The sequence below is a fragment of the Misgurnus anguillicaudatus genome, unplaced genomic scaffold, assembly GCF_027580225.2.
Source record: "Misgurnus anguillicaudatus unplaced genomic scaffold, ASM2758022v2 HiC_scaffold_33, whole genome shotgun sequence".
Lineage (NCBI taxonomy): Eukaryota > Metazoa > Chordata > Actinopteri > Cypriniformes > Cobitidae > Misgurnus > Misgurnus anguillicaudatus.
In genome coordinates this window covers 2137500-2160428 of record NW_027395283.1, presented here as the reverse complement: position 1 = coordinate 2160428, position 22929 = coordinate 2137500, and the positions used below count along the sequence as shown (strand labels likewise).

Here is a 22929-nt window from a genome sequence, read left to right as displayed (position 1 = left end):
TGCAGCCTACAATAAGAAATTTGCTGCACCTACATTTTATAGTCAGGAGCTTTATATATATGACCTAAATTCATAATCAGGTTTACTTATCCTCCCTTATGAAAAAAAACATGCAGTAAAGCTGTTTTGATTGCCATATGTTTATATAAAAATACAGTAGCAAAACCCTGATCATCCAAGTCATCCCTGGTAGGTTGTTATTTTCTATTTTTATCATATAACTTCTGTTGTAAGATTATTAATTCTACAGTTTCCTTTTCTCCCGTAAAATAAACACATTTTTTAAAGGAACTTAAAATAATATTTAAAATTATTCTCTCTTGAATGTGCAAATTAAAAGTGCAGTTGAAGTTTAAAGCCTTTATTTTCATCTGTATAGATACCTATAAAGACATTTTTCCGTTTTTATTACAACATTACATTCAACTGTGATTGTCATTAAAATACTATTAAAAAACTAAAAGAAACCTGTTATACAATATATGGTGTCTGTGCAGTGAAACTGTGACATGCTTGTAAAATATGCACAATATCCTCAAAATATAGTGCTGTTCCTCTCAGCAGTCTTTACTCCTCTCTACAAGCTCTTGCAGTTCGTTTCTATTGTGCTAACATATCACTGTGTATCTGGTCAAGATGATCTCTATGTAATAACAGGTCCTTTAACTTTCCTAGAAAGAATAAAAAGACTTGACAAAATACTAAAAAAATTATGTCAACTTTAATTTACCAGCACAGATAATAGGCCTATAGCAGAAGTCAGGAGACATAATCATTGTAAAAATGAACAAAGCATTTACTAAATAATCTGAACAGTGACCTTCTTAAATGAACAATTTATGACAATGTGGTCCCATGACATTAAAACTTTGAAAACAGTATGTAAAATCACACAGCACACAATATAAACTAAACAAGTTTGACACATAAAAAATAGTCTATAAAAGAGATAAAAATGATAAATGTGTAAATAAAATATGAAAAACAACATGAATGAACACTATTGTATATAGTTCTGAACAGTATGTTTGCTCCCAGACACATACACTCTTTCCAGCTTGGCACCTTACCTCCAAAATACAGAACTGTTAGATTAATCTGAAAAACCTGAACAGCACAGTTTTATTTTATTAGTGTGTTTGTTCTGTTGAATTTATGCGATATTGCTCATCATTTGATTATTTGTTCTTATTTTACTATTAAAGGGTTACTAAACCCTCGGGGCCAGTTGCACCAGCTGGGCGTAAACCCAGTTGTAAGACTACTCTGGACGTAAAAAGCACTTTATGTCAGACGTAGAATTAACACCTGTTGCACCATCTAGCCGTAGCGCACGTCTGAGACTTAAAGATGCAGTGTGCAGCTTTTAGAAGGACCTCTTGACAGAAATGCAATATAATATACACAACTATATTATCAGTGGTGTAAAAAGACCTTACATAGTGATCAGTTATGTGTTTATTACCTTACAATGAGCCGATTTTATCTAAATACACAGCGGGTCCCCTCACATGGAAGTCGCCATTTCGTGTTGCCATGTTTCTACAGTAGCACTAAACGAACAAACTGCTCTACAAAGCACATTTTTATTTTGTCTTAGACAACAACATGTTTGTCCTTTGGCAACTACCATAGCTTCTCTGTGCGTTCTGGTGAACGGTAGACTGAGCCACTGGTTTCAATTCACAATCTCACTACTAGATACGGCTAAAATATACACACTGCACCTTTAAACTTATGTCTAGTCAAGGGTAGGTGTAAGTATAAAGTATTGACTTTGTTTCTATGGCAAAATCGAAATAATGAAATGTGACAAGACATTGGCGCGTGCACAGGATACGCAATGTGCTTTCATGCATGGTAGAGAGACCCCTAATAAATTATATAATAAAATACATAAATACTTACAAAGACACTGTAGAGAACTTATTAAAAGCTTTGATTTAATTTTGTTTGAAACTAGAGCTGTTATAATGTGTTTGATGAGTCTACACGCACGCATCTTGAGGGAGAGTGCACTGGTAAACATGGGGTAATCTATTAGTGTATCATTTTTGCCATACTTAACGCGAACGGCGTTTAAATATCACTGTTAAACGCATACGTGGGGGTGTGCATCATCTACACTGAGCGTAGCTGCGTTTGGTTGTAGATTCAGATGGTGCAACAGGGGTAAATATTTTTCACAATGTCGGACGTAGCTAAGCCCGACGTAGGACTTACACCCAATATTTTTACGTGCAACTGGCCCCAGGTCAGAGCCTGCTCCACCACTGGCAATATTTGAAAAATGCAAGAAAATTGGGCAGACCCCAGTGGAGATAGAGGGGACGAACCGAGGGCGGGGCTGATTTGGGGGCTGCTGCTGTCAGCCTCTAAAATGGAGAATTTTGCCAAGGGTGTTGTGAGATCGTAACAAGGGCGAGGCGAGCTTGAACCTGCTTATGTCACACCGTACAGCTTAAGTAACTTAGTACCGCAACATCCAATAGGAAAATTCAACTTCAGTAGCCACAGATTGACCTGAGGAGGGCAGCAGTCAGGCATTTTTACAAAAAAAGTTGGTTTAGAGTTTAGTTACTCTTTAATAATATGTAAAACTGTTTTTGGTGTCATAACCTTATTAAGGTCACTGGTGCTTTACAAAGTTTGACTGTTGATTAACTCTTCCCACAGACACTACTGTGTTAAGCCGGAAGTATACTAGGGACTTAATTTTCGTCATCAGGAGGGTCCGCGTGCAGCCCAAAATTTGAGTGCACATACAGTACAACAGCTCATGCGCGTGGAAATATTTAGACAGGATACTCCACTACAAACAATTATACAAAGGAAATAGACAGCATTTGTACACACACTATCGATTTTCTTCTTTAACTTTTACTTCTTCCAAGAACAGAGCTGTGGAGCATGTTTGTTATCATAATGTTTGATTCCTGCTCTTTGTTGTCTTGTTGTTTGTTATAAACTGTGTTTGCAATTATGGAATGGTTACTTTTCTTCACCTATCCTAATGTTTTAATGTACTGTAAATGTCGCCAAATCAGTGCTGGCCTAACGGGCTGGTAGAGTAATAATTTGAATAAGAAATCATTTGTATTGCATATAGTGTCAAACGCGGCCATTCGCGTATAGCCGTGGGGAGTATACTTGGAAAGCTGCACGAACGCGTGCGAGCCGGACGCGGAAAAAAGGTATACCCCGGCCTTTATGGTTTCTCTCCAGTATGAACTCTTTGATGATCTCTGAATTGAAATGGATTAGAGAACCATATTCCATAGTGAGAGCAGACTTAATGGCGGGGTATACTTTTTTCCGTGTCCGGCTCACGGACAGCTTTCAAAGCATACTCAGCTACCCGTGTTGAACATGTCCAGTCGTGGCCAAAAGTTTTGAGAATTACATAAATATTCGTTTTCACAAAGTTTGCTGCTAAACTGTTTTAAGATCTTTGTTTCAGTTGTTTCTATGATGTACTGAAATATAATTACAAGCACTTCATACGTTTCAAAGGCTTTTATCGACAATAGCATAACATTTATGCAAAGAGTTAGTATTTGCAGTGTTGGCCGTTCTTTTTCAGGACCTCTGCAATTCGACTGGGCATGCTCTTAATCAACTTCGGGACCAAATCCTGACTGATAGCAACTCATTCTTTCATAGTCACTTCTTGGAGTTTGTCAGAATTAGTGGGTTTTTGTTTGTCCGCCCGCCTCTTGAGGATTGACCACAAGTTCTCAATGGGATTAAGATATGGGGAGTTTCCAGACCATGGACCCAAAATTTAAACGTTCTGGTCCCAGAGCCACTTAGTTAACACTTTTGCCTTATGGCACGGTGCTCCATCGTGCTGGAAAATGCATTGTTCTTCACCAAACTGTTGTTGGATTGTTGAAAGAAGTTGCTGTTGGAGGGTATTTTGGTACCATTATTTATTCATGGCTGTGATTTTGGGCAGAATTGTGAGTGAGCCTACTCCCTTGAATGAGAAACAACCGCACATGAATGGTTTTAGGATGCTTTACTGTTGGCATGACACAGGACTGATGGTAGCGCTCACCTGTTCTTCTCCTGACAAGCCTTTTTCCAGATGCCCCAAACAGACTGAAAGGGGCTTCATCTGAGAATATGACTTTGCAGCAGTCCTCAGGAGTCCATTCACTATACTTTTGGCAGAAGGTCAATCTGTCCCTGATGGTTTATTTTTGGAGAGAAGTGGCTTCTTTGCTGCCCTTCTTGACACCAGGCCATCTTCCAAAAGTCTTCGCCTCACTGTGCGTGCAGATGCGCTCAAACCTTCCTGCTGCCATTCCTGAGCAAACGTGGCACTCCGATCCCGCAGCTGAATCCTCTTTAGGAGACGATCCTGGCACTTGCTGGACTTTCTTGGACACACTGAAGCCTTCTTTACAAGAATTGAACCTCTTTCCTTGAAGTTCTTGATGATTCTATAGATTGTTGATTTGGGTGCAATCTTAGTAGCCACAAGATCCTTGCCTGTGAAGCCACACGGACATGGGTATATTTATAACTGGAGTTTTCCCTAAAAAAAATCCCGTCCACACATGCTTGGTTTAAATTAAATATCCATCCACACGATAAAGCAAAAGCACGCTATCAAGCGCTGTCAAGAGCATGCCACACCAGCAGGCGGGGATATAACCAAAATCGTGTTCCGCAATATACTGATGTATCTGTATACATGTTAGAAGCCCTGCTGGCACAGTTATTATTAGAAAGATACGTCCGCCATTGCACAGAATCATCAACAAAGCAAATATATGCAAATTGCTATTATAAAAACTTAAGCAGCAACTTTTCCAATTTCCAATATTTATGTAATTCTCAAAACTTTTGGCCACGACTGAACACAATACAAATGATTTCTCATTCAAATTATTACTCTACCAGGCCGTCAGAGCCGCACTGATTGGCGAGTCAGGTCGGGTCAGCTCACTTAACTTTGGCTTGGTTAGCTTTTCCATCGAGTTAGTATTATTTCAGATGGGAGGGATTATAGGCGTGTTGTTATATGTGCACTGCCTACTGCTGTGACATCATACAAGTGAGAGCATTGTTGTACATTCCCATACATTCATTTATTTCTCAGTCTGCCACAAAACTAAAATTGATCACCAAAATAGATGCGTTTAACACTACCTCTCTGTCTCACATGACAGTTTCTGTAAAAACACCTGTGCCTCAAAAGTTGCATTTAAGCATACGTGCGCGTTGCGAATGTGCCGCCAAAAAACTGCAAGTCTAAAATAAACTGTTATTGTGTTCTTGATTCTCAACCTGTAGATGTTTTTCATCGCTAAAGTGAGTTTGGGAACTTATAGCAGAGCACAGATGACAACATGTTTGCTCGAGACACCGCAAGCTAGCACTAAGGTAAAGCTAATCTTTTGCATTATAGCAATTACACTGATAGTGACGATTCTTTCAGACCAATCAGTGATCTACAGTGTTTTCACGTCACGTTTGGTCTCAGCTCAAGTCGCTTGGAACCCCAACCGAGGTAGTCCTAAAAAATGTATCGTTACTACGTACTTCACTCAGTGAAAAAGCTCCCAAAAGTAAACTGACACCAAACCGTGAGGTACAATGCAACGGAAAAAATGCAGGATAGGTGAAGAAAAGTAGGCGATCCACCATGGCAAACAAAGTTTAGAAGAAACAAGAAGAAAACAAAGACCAGGAGTCAAACATTAGGGTGACAAAAGTGCTCCACAGTTTTCTGTTCTTGGAATAAGTGAAAATAAAAAGAAAAAACAACAGTGTGTGTGCAAATGCTTTCTATTGCCTTTGTGTAAGGGTGCACTCACATTATCCAAACCAAACCAAACCATGCCCCAGCGCAATTGTCACCCCTCCCTACTCGCCCAGGTGCACACACTCACACTGTAATTTTATCGATCCGAGTCCGGGCACGCTTTCCTCATTAAGATGCAATTGTTTAGAAAAAAGCAGGAAGTAAATCACTCTCTTAACACTGGAACCCACCGTAATGATAAGTCTGTGTTTTTTTATTCGGAGTCGTTTGGTGCGTGATAACAGACAGCCCTCTCACATGTCATCATATTGCTTAGTTGATCTGTCGCGTGTGCAGCTCGGACATTCACGTAACCCCGCTGCTCGCATCAAAAGGTTTTACGGAGGCAGATGAAGGTGAGTGGGCGCGCAACTGATGTCTTCACCTTTTGAATCGCACTCAGGCGCGATTGCGCTCACACCACATCCTTCCGTGCTGAGCCCAAGTGAACCGCGCTCCGGCCCACCTCTGCAACCCGGCCGCGACACAATTAACCAATCCGCACCCGGGCGTGGAACAGAACAATCACACTAGTCAAACAAACCAGGCTTTGGGGGTCAAACGTGCCCGAGCGCGGTTTGGTTTGGATAGTGTGAGTGCGCCCTAATTGTTTGTAGTGGGGTGTTCTGTCCCAATATTTTCTCACACATGCGCTGTTGAACCTGTACGGTCATTTTCTTCTGATGACTACTAACCCCTAGTATACCTTCAGCTTTAAGGTTTCTCTCCAGTATGAACTCTCTGATGGTATCTTAAGTTACTTGAACAAGTAAACATCTTGTCACACTGAGAGCATTTGAAAGGTTTTTCACCTGTATGAACTCTCGTGTGCTTTAGTAATGAAGACCCTTGAGTAAAACTCTTACCACAGACACTACAGTGATAAGGTTTCTCTCCAGTATGAATTCTCTCATGGGATTTTAAGGAATTTGACTGAGCAAACGTCTTGTCACACTGAGAGCATTTGAAAGGTCTTTCACCTGTATGAATTCTCTTGTGACATAGTAATGTAGTTTTTTGACTAAAACTGCTCCCACAAACATTACAGTGATGAGGTTTCTCTCCAGTATGAACTCTTTGATGAACTATTAAATGAGATGAACTAGAGAAGCTCTTTCCACAGTGAGAGCAGACGTAAGGTTTCTCTCCAGTATGAACTTTTTGATGAACTCTGAATATAGATGAACTAGAGAAGCCCTTTCCACAGTGAGAGCAGACGTAAGGTTTCTCTCCAGTGTGAACTCTCTGATGGACTTTGAAGTGACCTGAATAAGCAAATGTCATGTCACACTGAGAGCATTTGTAAGGTTTTTCACCTGTATGAACTCTCTTATGACATAGTAATGTTGTTTTTTTACTAAAACTCTTCCCACAGAGACTACAGTGATAAGGTTTTTCTCCAGTATGAACTCTCTCATGGACTATCAGCTGATATTTATGACCGTAACATTTATCACAGTGTGAACACTGATGGAGTTTCTCTTTAATGTGAGTATTCTGGTGTTTTTTTAAAGAGCGTGAATCCCTAAAGGTTTTGTTACATTCACTGCACTGATACAGTCTCTCATTGGTGTGGGAACGCACATGTCTCTTCAGACCACGTTTACAGCTAAATCTCTTCTCACAGTGAGGACACTCGTAAGGTTTTTCTCCTGTGTGAACTCTCTGATGAACTTTAAGATATTGTTTGGTTCTGAAGTAACTTCCACATTCAGTGCAGTTGAAAGGCTTTTCACCAGTGTGTGTCCTCATGTGAACATTTAGATGAAAGGAAGAAGCACAAATCCTCCCACACTGTTCACAGTGAAACTGCTTCTTCTTCTTCTTCTTCTTCTTCTCTCTGTGGTCTTCTGAATGAAGTTTCTTCTCTTGTAAGGTAGTAAAGCTGATCTCAGATCTGGTGAAGAGTTTCTGTTCAGTGTGTTTTCTCTCATGTCTCTCTAAATGTCTCTGTGAGCTGAATGTCTTTCCACAGGTGATGCAGGAAAGAGTTTGTGCTGTCAGTCGCTCTTTTGATGTTGAGGACGTTATTTCTATATCCAAACATGAATCACTCTTCACATCTGAAAGAAACATGAAACAATTAAATTGTCTTTTCACTTTTATTTACACAAAGAAGGATGAAGAATTGAGATTCTGTATCTTTTTCTAGATTCACACATAAGACAGAAGACATGTGTCAGTCCTATTATTACAGCTGGGTCATTGCACATCAAATAAACCAACATTTGTAAACATATCCAGCTGCTTTGTTTTATTATATTACACTTCCGCAAAACAAAGTAGTTCCTCAGATTCAAGTGGGCTGCAACAGAGCGCATTTCTCAAGCAACACAGATGCAGCAAAGACACAATGTAAATATGATTAAAGACTGTGGTGTTTAGTTTCATGAATCAGTACACAGCAACAGTGGCGCAGTGATACTTATGTAATGCGTTCTGAACCGTGGGTTTACCGTTTTTTTTTTTTATCACGGCTTAGAATGCGTTTTAACCAATCAGAATGAAGAAGCCGAACGGACGTGACATGGGCGCGTGGCAGCATCGACAATCCCATTTTTTAATTCGAAGTTTGAGGTTGTGACTTAATTTTGATCGATCATGACACCCTTAATGTTGTGTTACACACAATAACACTCTGGTCTCGTGTGAAGCAAAATCTTATTCAAACAGTAACGTGAGGTGTCAGATCCGCAGTACAAATGTCTTTTCATGTACTTAAAAAAGGGTATGCATATTAAATGTTTTATCGGCCTCATTGCTATCACATTATAGACATATAAAACACAGCTCAGATATGCTATTGTGTACATAAATGCCACTTTAGTATTACAAAGAAAATAGAAACACTCACTTTAGTCAGACATCCCTGCATCCTAAATTAGATAAATGTTGTGAAAATAAACACCCCAGTCTTAAATCATATTCTCATTGTGTCTGCCGTGTGTGTGTGTGGATTGGAAACTATGCTCTGTTGCAGCCACACTTGATTCTGAGGAACTTCTTTGTTTGGCAGAAGAGTGATATTTGTTCTAATATAATTACAAGTTATTTGTGATTTATTTTATGAAATCCTGCTATGCATATGAAGTAACCATTTTATAAAAGCAATATGCCCCGCAAAGCAGTGGGGTTACAGTGCATTTTATAACAGCTAAGGGGGTTTCCGCTTCACGTCGTGCCTAACAAGGCCCCTTAATAGTTATAAAATGCACTGGTGGTAACCCACTGCTTCTTGGGGCTTATTTGCTTTATTTTATCATAAATCACTTATACCTGTGACAAAAAACACAAGTCCCAGGCACTCAATCAAAAATAACAAAAAGGAGAAGGAAAAAATAAAAAGCCTTTATTAAGTGTGGCGTACATCTTATAAAATCCAAACGCCAACATGTTTCGACCAGCAAGTGGTCTTCTTCAGGGCAAAGCAACACACACTGAGAATGTCAGCAATTTATAAGTTAAAACCACGCCCCTTGTTAGAAGCCATTCCATGAACAAATCATACTTGAAACAATCAATTAGACCTAATGAAGTGTAAAGGATTAGGAGACCAAACTCAAACAAAACACACCAAGAAATGAAAATAACCAATAAAGCAAAAAAATGAGTTATCTAAAGATGAAAACAACTATGTTTCATCTTTCTAAGTAACAAATATGAAATAATAAAGAACAAAAAATACAAAGCATAGTCATCATAAGATCATAGAAAACACATCATAAAAACACTTAAACTCTGTCATCATTGAGACCAACAGGTCTTTCCTCAACATCCCTTGGTTTCTTACAGAAGGTCCCCGACTCTTTGTGATAAGTTGGTACATAGCGATCTTCCTCCTAAGAAGGAAAGTTGGCTTAAGAGACCAACTGGGCTATACCGATGCATGAACTGCCCCCATTGTAGTAATGTCATCCCTTCCAAAACTTTTGTGGATTTTAAATCTAATAAAACATTTAAAATAAGAGATTTTATAAACTGCAATACTACATTTGTTATTTACCGCTTATCGTGCCCATGTAAGGATGTGTTTTATGTAGGCCATACTAAGAGGCGCCTGTGTCACAGCATGACTTCAAGCAGCGGAACCAAAAAATGACGGAAATAGTTCCGCCCAGACCATTTTCAGTGAAACACACGGCCAGTTCCGGTAACTCTGGGCAAACAAATTTGGGGCTTATTCAGAACAGGTGTGCAAAGTAAATTGCTTCAATTACCTTGAAGAGATTGTGAGCATTGGGAAGTCACCGGAAATGCATTGAGAAGAGGAAGGAACTGAGAAACTGTTGTACTATCGACCTCCTAGAAGAGAGAGGGAAGTATTACATCTTAATGAAACTGTGATCTACGTTGGAAATGTTGTCTTGACAGTGACATCCCTGTTAATATTGTGTCCCAGTGTATCCCTTGTGTGTTCGATCAGTGTGTGAGCCCCCCCACCTGTGACAAGGATTTCGGTGGGTGAGCCAGAACTGACAGAGAAGAGGAAGGAGCGGGTTTTGGAGATCAAGGTCCCAACGTTCTCATATGGTTGTCCTCTTCACCAGCCTTCAACTTTTCAGGACGATAGCCATGGCCTAACGTTGTGGTTCTGACCTTAATTCACCGTGTGTGGAGTGTGGTGGGTGAGTCTTTTGACATGTGTAGACCTGAAATTGTAGTGTTGTGCTGTGTCAGTGTTGTCAGGCATCACTCCTTAGGTTGAAGAAAGAGCCCTGTCATAGAAGAGTGGAGTGGTGACGTTGGGCGGCTTTCACCCCTTTCCCCCACCTGGTGGCGGTGTGGCAACTATGAAGTAAGCATTTGCTGTGAATATTGTGTGGAGTATCAAAGGAGGAAAAACGTGAAATGGCTGCTGCGTGGAACAAGTATATGTGCTGTCTCTGTGTATGACTATACATCTGTTGAGTGCTTTTAGATGCCGCTCCTGTCTAGATCTCTTGTCCCACTGTTTGGAAGAGGGGAGAGGGAAGCGAGCGGCCTACTCGAGCAGAACATCCCATGGTGTGGCCCCCTACCTCAACCTACCCACTTTTGTGATACCATTTGTGGTCGTGCTAGGCCCAACGTGCAGCAGCCTCAACCTGTACCTCCATTCTGCCTACCTCGCCTGAAGCAAAGAGGTGTTGTATCTCTTCTTGAGTGTGTTGAAGGGAATCTGTGTGTTTGTCTGCTGCCAGTCTGCTGGTCCGAGCCAAGGGCTCTGTGTAGTCGTAGGATTGTTCCACTACGAGTTGGAAATCAATGTCCAACGTGTTCCTTAGAAGTCTGTCCTAGTGAGGAAGACTAGAAGTTCGCTGTGTGCATACATCCTCTCCAGCCGCCTGAGCCTCGAAGAGCTAAAGCCTGACGTCCACGTATCTACGGGTCTGTGAGTTGCCTCCATTTCAGCTAAAGCTTAGCATACTCCCCTGTAAGTCACCTGTACGCCCAAAGTCAAGAGCTCAGTATACCTCCCCGTATACTCACCTGTACACCCAAAGCCAAGAGCCCCATGTACTTCCCTGTATACTCACCTGTACGCCCAAAGCCAAGAGCCCAGTGTACCTCCCTGTATACTCGCCTGTACGCCCAAAGCCCAGAGCCCAGTGTACTTACCTGAATACGCACCTTACGCCCACTGCCCAGTTACCTATGTTTTGTCCCTCTAATTCCTGATAGAGGCTGTGAAGAACCACGAAGAGGGAGATAAAGTCAAGGATAATCAACCCAATTCACGTGTGGACGAAGAAAGCAAGGACAGGCTAAGAAGACTTATCTGTGGTCCCCGTGTGAGTCAGGAATGACTCAGAGCCATCCAAAGTCTCAGAACTAACCTTTTAAGAATCCACTTTCCCCTTTTAATATTTAATAAAGGTTGTTATATTTTATTCTGTCTCTAGTCTGTTTGGTCATTAGGGCATTTTGGGACCTCCTTGGTGTGGAAACTGAGGGAGGGGCGTGATTCACGTTAAAGGTGGTCCGCTCCGACCTGTGACATCTGCCTGATCGATTGGCGGAGCATAAGTATGCTATTCGTACCAGTGACCCAAATTATCAGATGGCCCAACATTTTTATACATATGCATAACAAGAATGATTCCTTCATAAAAATTGAGGTTTTGGAGCATGTTAGACCGTTGGATAGAGGGGGTGATAGGATCCGCAGACTTAACCAGCGTGATACATTCTGGATCAATCAGTTGGATGCGCTTCATTATCCAGGTCTCAATGATGACAAAGAGTTTAAGTGTTTTTATGATGTGTTTTTTATGTTCTAATGATGACTACGCTTTGAAATTTTTGTTTTTTATTATTTCATATTTCTTAAGTTGTTTTCATCTTTACTCGTATTTTTGCTTTATTGGTTATTTTCATTTCTTGATGTGTTTTGTTTGAGTTTGGTCTCGTAATCCTTTAAACCTCATTAGGTCTAATTGATTGTTTTAAGTATGATTTGTTCATGGAATGGCTTCTAACGAGATGTGTGGTTTTAACTTATAAATTGCTGACATTCTCAGTGTGTGTTGCTTTGCCCTGAAGAAGACTACTTGCTGGTCGAAACATGTTGCCGTTTGGATTTTATAAGATGTAAGCCGCACTCAATAAAGGCTTTTTATTTATTCCTTCTCCTTTTGTTATTTTTGATTGAGTGTCTGGGACTAACACCCTACCACGAGAGCACCCATCACAAATATATTCTACCTCTTTTTAGATATTTTTGATGAAAACTGAGTCTCTTCTGTTTGTCCCATTGACTTCAGTTAGTTTTACAATTCTTTTCCACAGAAAATAATGAAGGAGATTACCAAAAAGGTCCATGCGCCATATCAGTCGTTCAATAATAATAATATTATGATGAGGCGACGAAAACACATTTTGTGTTTAAAGAACACAAAAAAAAATATATAAATGAAAACTATATAAATTATTTTATTAAATTGTTTCTCCTCCTTGGTTGTTCAGTGTGCGTTCATGACCAGACTATGGCACATGCTGCTGAAGTCTCCTACTAACGGAGTGGTCAGCGTACAGACACAGAATATGCTGGTAAGTAGTTTGCACATTTTTACAGGCTGTTTTAGTATTTTTTACAATGTTTGAATAATGGGTAGGGCTCCAGTTGCACCAGTGCCACCTTTAATAAAACAGTCACATAAAACGTTTCCAGCCTATGTGATTACGTTTTATTAAAGGTCGCACTGGCGCAACTGGAAATGTAAATATAACTAGAAAATCCATTTCCGGAGGAACTGCAAAAGTGTGCTTGCTCTGGTGCGGTCACTAACGTGTTGTGTGAAATTTTAGATTATTTTTTATCTTGTGCATCCGCATATTGGAGTCCCAAGTTCATGTACAAAGTTTGGTTTCAATACGTGAAAGCATTCCTGACACACACAAACACAGAGAGATAAATTTAAACAGGCTTGTAACAACTGTTTCTCTGAAATTTACGATAAAAGACAATATTTCACTCAGTGATTGACAGCATAATGCAATCGATCGTGTTCCTGTTCAATAGTAGCTCAGCATACGATTTAGATATAGATTTATCTTCTTCTCTGAAGGTTATGTAAATGACCACGCAGTCTTCTGGAAAACTGTATTTTTAAATGTGTCATTGCTTCCTTTTAAATTTCTCAAAGTCATGACTTTTTAATAGTGATAGACCGATATATCGGTCGGCCGATATATCGGGCCGATATTTGCGAGTTTTATGTGTATCGGCATCGGCCGATACATGGCTGCCGTGTTTGCCAATTTTTCCGGCATAATTTACAGACAGAGTGCTGGAACCCGCAAGCGATTGCAGGTCATGCGACTAATAACAACCAACCCTTTCACGACAACATTGAAAGCTCGGCTTAACAGCTGATCATAGCTGAACAAAGTGGGGTTTTTTCATCTCTATGGGGCGGTTTCCTGGACAGGGATTAGACTAGTCCTAGACTACAATAAATGTAAGAACTGTGCAAACTAATAACATCTCTTTTTAACAACATGCCATTTTTTACATAATTTTTATGATGTAAATTGAGTGAGCAAAACCAGTATCGGCTCCAAATATCAGCTCAAGAAAATCGGCAGCCTGTATCGGTCATCGGCTAAGGCTGATGAAACAAAAATCGGTATCGGCATCGGCACTGAAAAATACATATCGGTCGATCCCTACTTTTTAAATACACTTGGCGTTACATGCATGATTTAAGGTAAAAAAGTTTTTTTTTTGTGTCAATTCGCAATCATTTTAACCATCCAGCTGTCATAGAGCCGACGGCAAATGATCGTGCACTATTTCAGCACTGCCCCTGCTACGTGAGGGCGTGATACTGACATGTGCGGATCCCACGCGTCTTCACAAACTAATACGTTTACAATGTATTACATTGATGAAAAAGGGAATTAAACTTGTCATGCCATATATCATTTGAAAAAAGAAAGAAAGGGACAAAGGGTTTAACGTTAGATGTCTGAATCATATCATTCCTACCTGTATTGTGAAACTGCGCGTTCTCCAGAAGAGATCACGTTGCTTCAAGCGTTCAGAATATAACATCCATTCGCAGTTTTGTGCATAAACATATATGCGAAATATTAATATTCCATCGGATTTAGTATCAAATAATACTCAATATATATAGTTTTTCATTAATCACGGAGTCAGGGTAGTTTCTGCCTAGTCACGTGTGAAGGCAATTAAACACGCTTGGACGTAAAGGCTGCCATCTAGTGGTAAAGGCATATTGCAATTTTTATATTTCACATAGGGTTCAACTGGATATTTTAAAGTGAAAATAACATAATATAGACTGCAATGTTTTTTTTATCTTGGGCATCCTCACATTGGAGTCCCAAGTTCATGTACAAAGTTTGGTTTCAATATGTGAAAGAATTCCTGAGATATGAACTACTTCCTGTTTGGCAACTACGCCAAGGGTATCTTTTGGGCTGTGATGGGCAAATGTATCCGAAAATTAAAAATCCTTCTAATAACTTTTGTGAGACTTGGTCCAAGGATCGTGAACGTCCAGTTTCGTAGATTTGGACAAAATTTGTGACCTGTGAATCTTTTTTAAGGTTTTTTGTTCAATCCAATATGGCGGAAGAACGACATGGATTTGTAACATCATGTTTTCAAGCAACTTAGACCAGCACTGCTCGAACATTTTAAAGTTTGAATGGGGTCTCTGTGTTAAATGGCCTAGTCACAGGAGCTGGCCAAAAATTAGGGCGGAATAATTTTGCAATAGTGCTGGAGCGACGCGTCGATGACGTCGACGCGTCGACGTCAAAATTACGTCGACGTCATATTTTTGCGTCGACGCTTCGACACAGCTCGTCACACGCGCGTTTGAGAACAAAACATAAAAAATGGAGGACGAAACACCAACCTCCTCGCATAATTTCCAACAAAGGCCTACAAAAAGCCCCCAAAAAAGAAAAACAGCTCGCACTAAATCATCGAAGGTATGGGAATATTTCAAATTTAGTTCCAAACGTAAAGATGTTGTTATCTGCGCTATTTGCCAAATGGAGATGGCATACCACACCAGCACATCAGCGATGTTGGAGCATCTGAAACGGAGGCACCCCATTGTCACTCGTGAAGGAGACAATAAAAAGTAAGTTTTACAGTTGGCAAAATTAATTTCATGTTTGTGTAGTGTGTTGTGTAACATTAGCATGAGATATGTGCACTTCAGTGGTGGTATCTAACTATATTAGCTCTCGGTGCAGTTCGTTGCTCATGTGCGACGTTATATGTCTAATGTTAGCTAACTCAAGAGTCACGACTTGACGTTTAGTAAGCGTTAACTCATGTTTTGGTTGTTTACGAGTCAAAAACATAACATTAGACTAACGTTAGCCAGTTTATAGTATCATGATTCAGTACGCTAGTTTGCCAGTGTAACGTAAACTTACGGAGCCAGGGCTGCACATAAGCTGGTGCAGAGTGCTCATGAATGCATGGTTTTTTAAGCACTGAAAACAGATAAATATTGATATGTGTAACAGTTAACCCTGGCAATTTCCATGTAACAACACAGTAGCACGTTAGCAGCTGGCTAGCCTAACCATGATGATGAAATGCATTGTTGGACATAACATTACTTTTAAAAGTCTACACGTTGGTTAAGAGTAGATTTGAAATGCCCCACTGTCATAGCTGTTCTAATATGCATTGCTTTTGTGTTTTCTCTAGGACACAGCAAAGAACCTTGCAGTCCTATCTTGGGAAAGAGACACAATGCACTACACAGAAAGCAGCAGAACTGAGCAAAAGGATTTTGAGAGTAAGTAATTATTAGCTCACTGTTGCTTGCTTTGAGCTTTTTTAGGATGGAATGGCTGTGCCCATTTTTTTTGTCCTATATTTATTAGCTAGGTTATGGGTGTTTTTTTTCAATTAACTTGGCCATTTTCTTTGTGTCCTTGTTTGGATTGTGTAATAATTCATCTTCTTTCACTGTAAGCAACATATTTACATTTTTCAGAAATCTGTTTTTTTAGTTGTGCATTCCAATTAATATCAATTCAACTGCAGTTGGTTTGTTTTGATTTAAACCTTCATAAACTTAAATAAATACAGCTAAGTAGCACAATAAAACAAAATAATAACATGATAACATAATAATAAACATGTTTTGACAAAAATTTTGCAACAAAACTCTTCATATGATTCTATAAAAGGTGCTATGTTCATGTTGTTATTAATAATAATTTTCTTTATTTTACAGGTGATTGTCAAAGACATGAGGCCTTTGTCTCTTGTTGAGGGTGAAGCCTTCATAGACATGATCGAATATGCCTGCCCTGAATTTTTTTGAACAAGAGTTATGTTGGTACTGTAAAAGAGTAAACAGACTGTATAACAATAAAATCCTTTTATTTATTTTATTTTGTGTAAAGCAGAATATTTTTTTGTCGTGCAAAACTGTTCCTTAAAGGTTGTATCTTTAAAGTATATTATTAAGAATGTTTTTGTTATTTATTCGAGATACATTATGGTTTTTATTAATCGATAAACAGAAAACTAATCGTTAGATTAATCGTCCAATTAGTCGTTAGACTAGTCGACTAATCGACAAAATAGTCGACAGATTAATCGTTTAAAAAATAATCGTTTACCCCAGCTCTATTTTGCAAGCACACTTAAAGGGAAATTCCGCCTTGAAATGATCCTAGGGTTAATAACAAACGTGTACCGAGTTCGACCGTTCACTGGAGTTTGTTTTCATGCTAGTCTAACGTGACCAGTGTTATTGCTAAACGCAAATTAGCATGTTATGGTAGCCTTCGTGGCATCAGTGCATTAAAAACGAAATCGCTATGTCTATACTACTAATAATGCTCAAAATAACCCCACACTTACACTGTAGCACAATGAGGGTCTCTATATCTAAACCGAAGCATTGAGAACTTTGCAAGTGTACAGGCAGTTTATTAAAAATAAACACTTACCGTTCACGTCTGGATCACATATCCATGCGGGCGCCATCTTGGGAAAACTAAACTCTCGCGTGAAACGTTGTTGCCCGGAACAGGTGTTGTGCTTTCACGCGAGAGTTCAGTTTTCCCAAGATGGCGCCCGCATGGATATGTGATCCAGACGTGAACGGTAAGTGTTTATTTTTAATAAACTGCCTGTACACTTGCAAAGTTCTCAATGCTTCGGTTTACATATAGAGACCCTCATTGTGCTACAGTGTAAGTGTGGGGTTATTTTGAGCATTATTAGTAGTATAGACATAGCGATTTCGTTTTTAATGCACTGATGCCACGAAGGCTACCATAACATGCTAATTTGCGTTTAGCAATAACACTGGTCACGTTAGACTAGCATGAAAACAAACTCCAGTGAACGGTCGAACTCGGTACACGTTTGTTATTAACCCTAGGATCATTTCAAGGCGGAATTTCCCTTTAATTATGATAATATGATGCGCTGGCGATTACGTCTACAACGCATCCAGTCACTTTCCCTTGTTGCTGCCCCTCCCCCGAGTGATTTATCGTTTTGCCGATATTATCGACCAATATGAGCATGTCGCAGATATATCTGTATCGGCGTAAAAGCCGCAGATATGCAGCCGATATGAAAGTTTTTCACAGAACAAAGAAATGCTTTTGAATGATGTAAGTACTTCTTTGTCCAGCAGAGCGTGCTCCACTGTTTTGGTACTGGTGACCCAGGTCACTGTATAGTGACACTAGCCAACCCTCCTTGCCATTCACCTCAGTCAGTGGTCTCTCAGTTCAAGCGCTGGCAGTCAATTATATAAATTGTATAAAAACGTTGTGCAGTAGGCTACATTCCACATGTTGTCAGTCTAATGACTCCATAAGTTTCCATTTTCAATAAGTCCGATAACGTTATTATAGTTAAAAAACAACAATGATTCAGGTTCAGTGGCGGCTGGTGCTTAAAAAATTTTGGGGGGCAAACACAGTTAAAGGGGACATTCCATGAAAATCAGACTTTTTCCATGTTTAAGTGCTAAAATCGGGTCCCCAGTGCTTCTACCAACCCAGAAAACATGAAAAATAGTAACCCTGTAACTTTGTTTTGGTAGGGCTCTCTCTGCAAGCATGTGAATAAATAGGTCATACTGATTTCGCTCCCCGCATGACGTAGGCAAGGGATCTTATTATAATGATACCGCCCCTTCAACTGCGCTACCCAACCATGATGCTACCTCGAGTGCGAGTGACCGAGAGAAAGAATGACTGAAAGCACGGCGCGTTTGTATTCCATCAAACACAAACAGGAGCCTACAATCTTATAACTTGTAGTTTTAATAATTTTTCTAAAGATTGAATTAACGTTCTAAAGGATTAACCTTAGTGCAACAGAGAGAGCGAGTGAGCGAACGAACGAGAGAGAGAGCAACGCGACGGTTCGCTTTCAAGTAAGTTATGTTGTTTAATATGTTTCTCTGAAGTTCATATGAATGAACACGAGGATTAATGCACTGCACGAGACAGAATGAGTGAACAACGCGTATTCACTATCATACACAATAAGTAAATATGTTGTTTAATGTTTCTCTTAAGGTTTTAAATGAATGAGGAGTTACAAAATAGATGAGAGACTGACAGAAACGCAAATGTGTTCAATAAGTGTACACAATAAACTTAAACATGTCATTTGATCTGTTTCTCTAAAGTTTAAGCATTAAACATGTTGTTTTATTACATATCATTTAAATGTGCATGTGGTTTGGTCAAAAAGTAAACTTCTGAGTGTTTGTGGACGTGTATTTTATTGTAACATGCTGAAACTCATTATGCCTGTTTAAAACAAGGGCAGCATGAGACCTAAAAGTCTTTATTTTTATTCCACAATGTTCCCCATCTGCTGATAAACATGTATTTAGTATGCATAAAACAGATAATTGACTTTTTAAACTTGTTCAAATATATAATGCTTAACATCGCTCACTAACTTCTTTCGTGAGAGAATCTTCCTCGATGCTCTGTCAGCTCTACAGCGGGAGCGCTTGAGACTCCGCCCACCTGAGCAGCTCGTTAGGATTTAAAAGGATACACACAAAAACGGTGCATTTTTGCTCAGCCCCATAAAGTGCCTATTTTAACATGCCACAATAAATTACCTATATGGTATTTTGAGCTAAAACTTCACATATGTACTCTAGGGACATCAAAGATTTATTTAATATCTTAAAAACGTCTTTTGGGATGTCCCCTTTAAAATCAAACTTTTACTGTAGTAATGCAGTACTGTTAACAGCCATTTATCAGGTTTATCAGCGCCCCCTAGTGAACAGCCGCCACTGTTCAAGTTATATATATTTTGTTCTGTTTGTGTTTTAAAATTATTCACAATAAGTCAAGTTTACTGTTTTGTGAACTGATGTCAGTCATTTTGAATAATAAAAAGTTTATTGTTTAAGGAATAGTCTACCCTTTTGCCATATTAAACTATGTTATTACCTCAACTTAGACAAATGAATACATATATATCTTTTTTCAATGTGTGCACTGCACAGTGTGTTGTTAATGTGTTCGCATTTAGCCTAGCCCCATTCATTCCTATGGTACCAAACAGGGAAGCCACCAAACACTTCCGTGTTTTTCCTTTTTAAAGACTGTTACATGAGGAGTTATACCAGTAAGTATGGTGCCACAAAATAAAACTTTTTTTTGGTACCATAGGAATGAATGGGGCGAGGATAAATGCTAACACATTCACAACGTGCTGTACAGTGCACGCATTGAAAAAAAGATAGGTATGTAATAATTCGTCTAGGTTGAGGTAATAACATAGTTTAATATGGCAAAAGGGTAGACTATTCCTTTAAATTGTTAAACACACCTGCCTATATCACATATCTTCACATCATTTTAAATGTTTGATCACAACATTTGTGAGTGATCATTTGAAAAAATTTATTTATTTTATGTAGTATATTATGTTAATGTATATAGTGTACTGTATTCTATGTACAACAGTACTGTTTTATAATATACTGTAGTATATGTATACTGTACTATAACAAAGAATATCGGCCAGTCTTTTTTTACTTCCTAATATCTGTATCAACATTGGCCCAAAAAATGCCTTTTTTAGCAGGGAGGTTTTGGTTCCCAAAAAAATAACCAAATATCATATGGGAACGTTCTGTGTTTGCTAGGCTCCCGGTTTTCATCCTAAACATCTAAAAATGTGTTCTGAAGAGAATCAAAGCAATTGGGGGTTTAGGACGACACAGACGTAAGTTATGATAAAATTCTCATTTTGGCGTGAACTAAGCTAACATATGACGCATGTTCCTCAATAAGTAGCTTATTAAATATAGCCTAAACTCCTTTAAAATTAAAAATTTTTGGTCTTTTGATTAACGTTAGTGAGTTTGTGACTGAAAACCCAAAACAGGTGCTCACATGACAGTTAAAAGTGTAAAAAAAAACACGACAATAATTATAAGGAGCCATACCTGATGGAATAAAATCATCATCTTCCTCAGTGCGATCTTCCTCTTCTGTCGGTTCAGTTTTGATTTCTGTGGGTTCAGTTTTGATTTCCGTGGGTTCAGTTTTGATTTCTGTGGGTTCAGTTTTGATTTCTGTGGGTTCAGTTTTGATTTCTGTAGGTTCAGTTTTAATCTTCATCATGAGGTTCGTGCAGTCGATGAGTTTAACTGAACACATCTTCAGTTTGGTCTGCAAGATCTGCTGCTGTTCTCCAGCGTTACAGACAGAATCCAGAGACTCTGTGGAGGTTTGATCCTCCTGTAAGCTCTGTTTACTGTCACACACTGTAGTGTCCTGAGTGTCTGTGTGCTTTGACTCAGTATAACAGAGTAAAGTCAGACTGAGATCGGAGTTCTGTGTGTGTCTGGATTTCTCTTCAGAGAGTTTAGAGTCCAGCAGTGTCTGTGGTGTGCGGCTCTGATCTCTGCTCATCCACACTGAATCCAGACTCCCATCATCAGTCACATACACTGAAGATTCACAACAATCCACATCCTGAAAACACAACACACACAGACCGTAAGATTAGAAATGATTTGATGTTGTCTGATTCAGGTAAATGATGTTTAAGCTGTACAAACCTCTCGATCCATTGCTAAATCTCCTCTTTCTTCAGCTGAGAGATTTCTGTGATGAAATCATCAATATATCCAGCATGAACAGATCAGTTCCTACTGATTTACAGCACAGCACAACATCAACGTCTCAACACTTAAATACACAGAGACAAGACTCTGTTTAAACTCGATGAAACACGCAAGAGAGAAAAACACTGAGGATACACAAACACATCACACGCGCGCTCTTTCTTTCTTTCTTTCTTTCTTTAGTGAGTTTATTTGCGGACTAAAGAGCTGCAGCGCCTCCTGCTGTACTGGAGACAGAAGACGCTCACCGCTTTACAAGTGAGTATGAGGAGGCTGCAGATCTGGAGGCAGATTTACGGCTCTGTTGTTTTTGGGGTGTACAGTGTGTGAGAGTGTACACGATGTAGGTTAAACAGTGTAATAATCTGCAGCAAATATTAAAATATTATGTAGATATTCAAGTAGTCTATTCAAAACACTGCCTACAGGAGACAATTAAACTGCAATGGAATTCATTGAACTGAACAATTAATAGCACACATTATGATCCACTGTACCTCCCTTATGAAAATTAACCATGATTTTGTTAATTACATGGTAAAAGTGTAGCATGTTTTTGTGTATTGATCAGCAAAACCATGGTTTTACTACACTAGAGGTTTGAGGTTTAGGCTCATAAAAAGCCCAGCAAGAATACTAAGAGTTGCTTCTGTACATTGATTTGATTGCTTTGTATGTTGAAACCCTTGCAAGTAAAACATTAAATTCTACTGTGACATAAGATGGCCTGCAGCAGCGGTGCGAGTATGGTTTTGTGTGAATATGCAGTGTATTTAAGCCAAAATGATAACTAATCTCCTAATTAAATATTAATTTATAACTCTATTAGTTATAAAATATTAGTTGATTAATAGTTTGTTAATTTACAGCAGGTACTTTTAACACAGTCCTTTAACTGAACCATTACCTTTAATATCTGTCTAAAGCCTGAAATACACTGCAGGATTCTTGCACTCCTATAGGATCCTATCACACTGTACGACATGGATTTTTTAAACTTGGGTACCACAAACATGTTGACTGTACGATGATGACACAGAGGCTTTGACGGTGTTGTAAACCTTTCTAGCGAAGACCTGTGGCCGGTTGCATAAACATAGCCGTGACATTAAGACTGCGTCTTAAGAATGATTCTGACTAACTAGCAATTAGTTAGGGCTAATCGGTCTTATTATTTGGATTTAAATTAGACCAATCTACCTTTCTATGTAACATACTTAAAGCAGTTATGATCAGTCTTGAAGAAAAAAATTCATGACTAACTTTAAAGACTAGTCTTAAAGTTTTATGCAACCGGCCACAGGAGACGTTTTCCTCGAGCAGTAGTCTTTATTGCAGAAAGCGATCTTTAAATCTTTTGTCCCTGTCAACATGGGAGCTATCAACATCTTAGATTGTTAATGAGCTCATCCCCTTTTAAACTGTAAAAAAATCCCTAAACAACAACAATTTTCTCTAAAGAAACATCAGTCCTAATAAACATGCTGCATT

At 39.1% G+C, this 22929-nt stretch overlaps 1 protein-coding gene across 2 annotated transcripts in view; it reads right to left on the bottom strand.

The window, feature by feature from the left end:
* The window catches only part of LOC129439003 (uncharacterized), an 83688-nt gene extending 62020 nt beyond the window's left edge, over positions 1-21668 (bottom strand). The window contains exons 1-3 of one of the 2 annotated variants that reach the window (XM_073865885.1): positions 21373-21657; positions 20755-21286; positions 342-7878 (exon numbers count right to left, since the gene is read on the bottom strand). In XM_073865885.1, coding sequence (XP_073721986.1) covers positions 6530-7878; positions 20755-21286; positions 21373-21384 — 1893 coding nt within the window. In that variant the 5' untranslated portion in view covers positions 21385-21657 and the 3' untranslated portion in view covers positions 342-6529. Of the gene's footprint in view, positions 1-341; positions 7879-20754; positions 21287-21372 lie in introns of those variants that run through there. The other variant, XM_073865881.1, reaches the window with a different exon arrangement.
* Positions 21669-22929: the final 1261 nt, after the last annotated feature.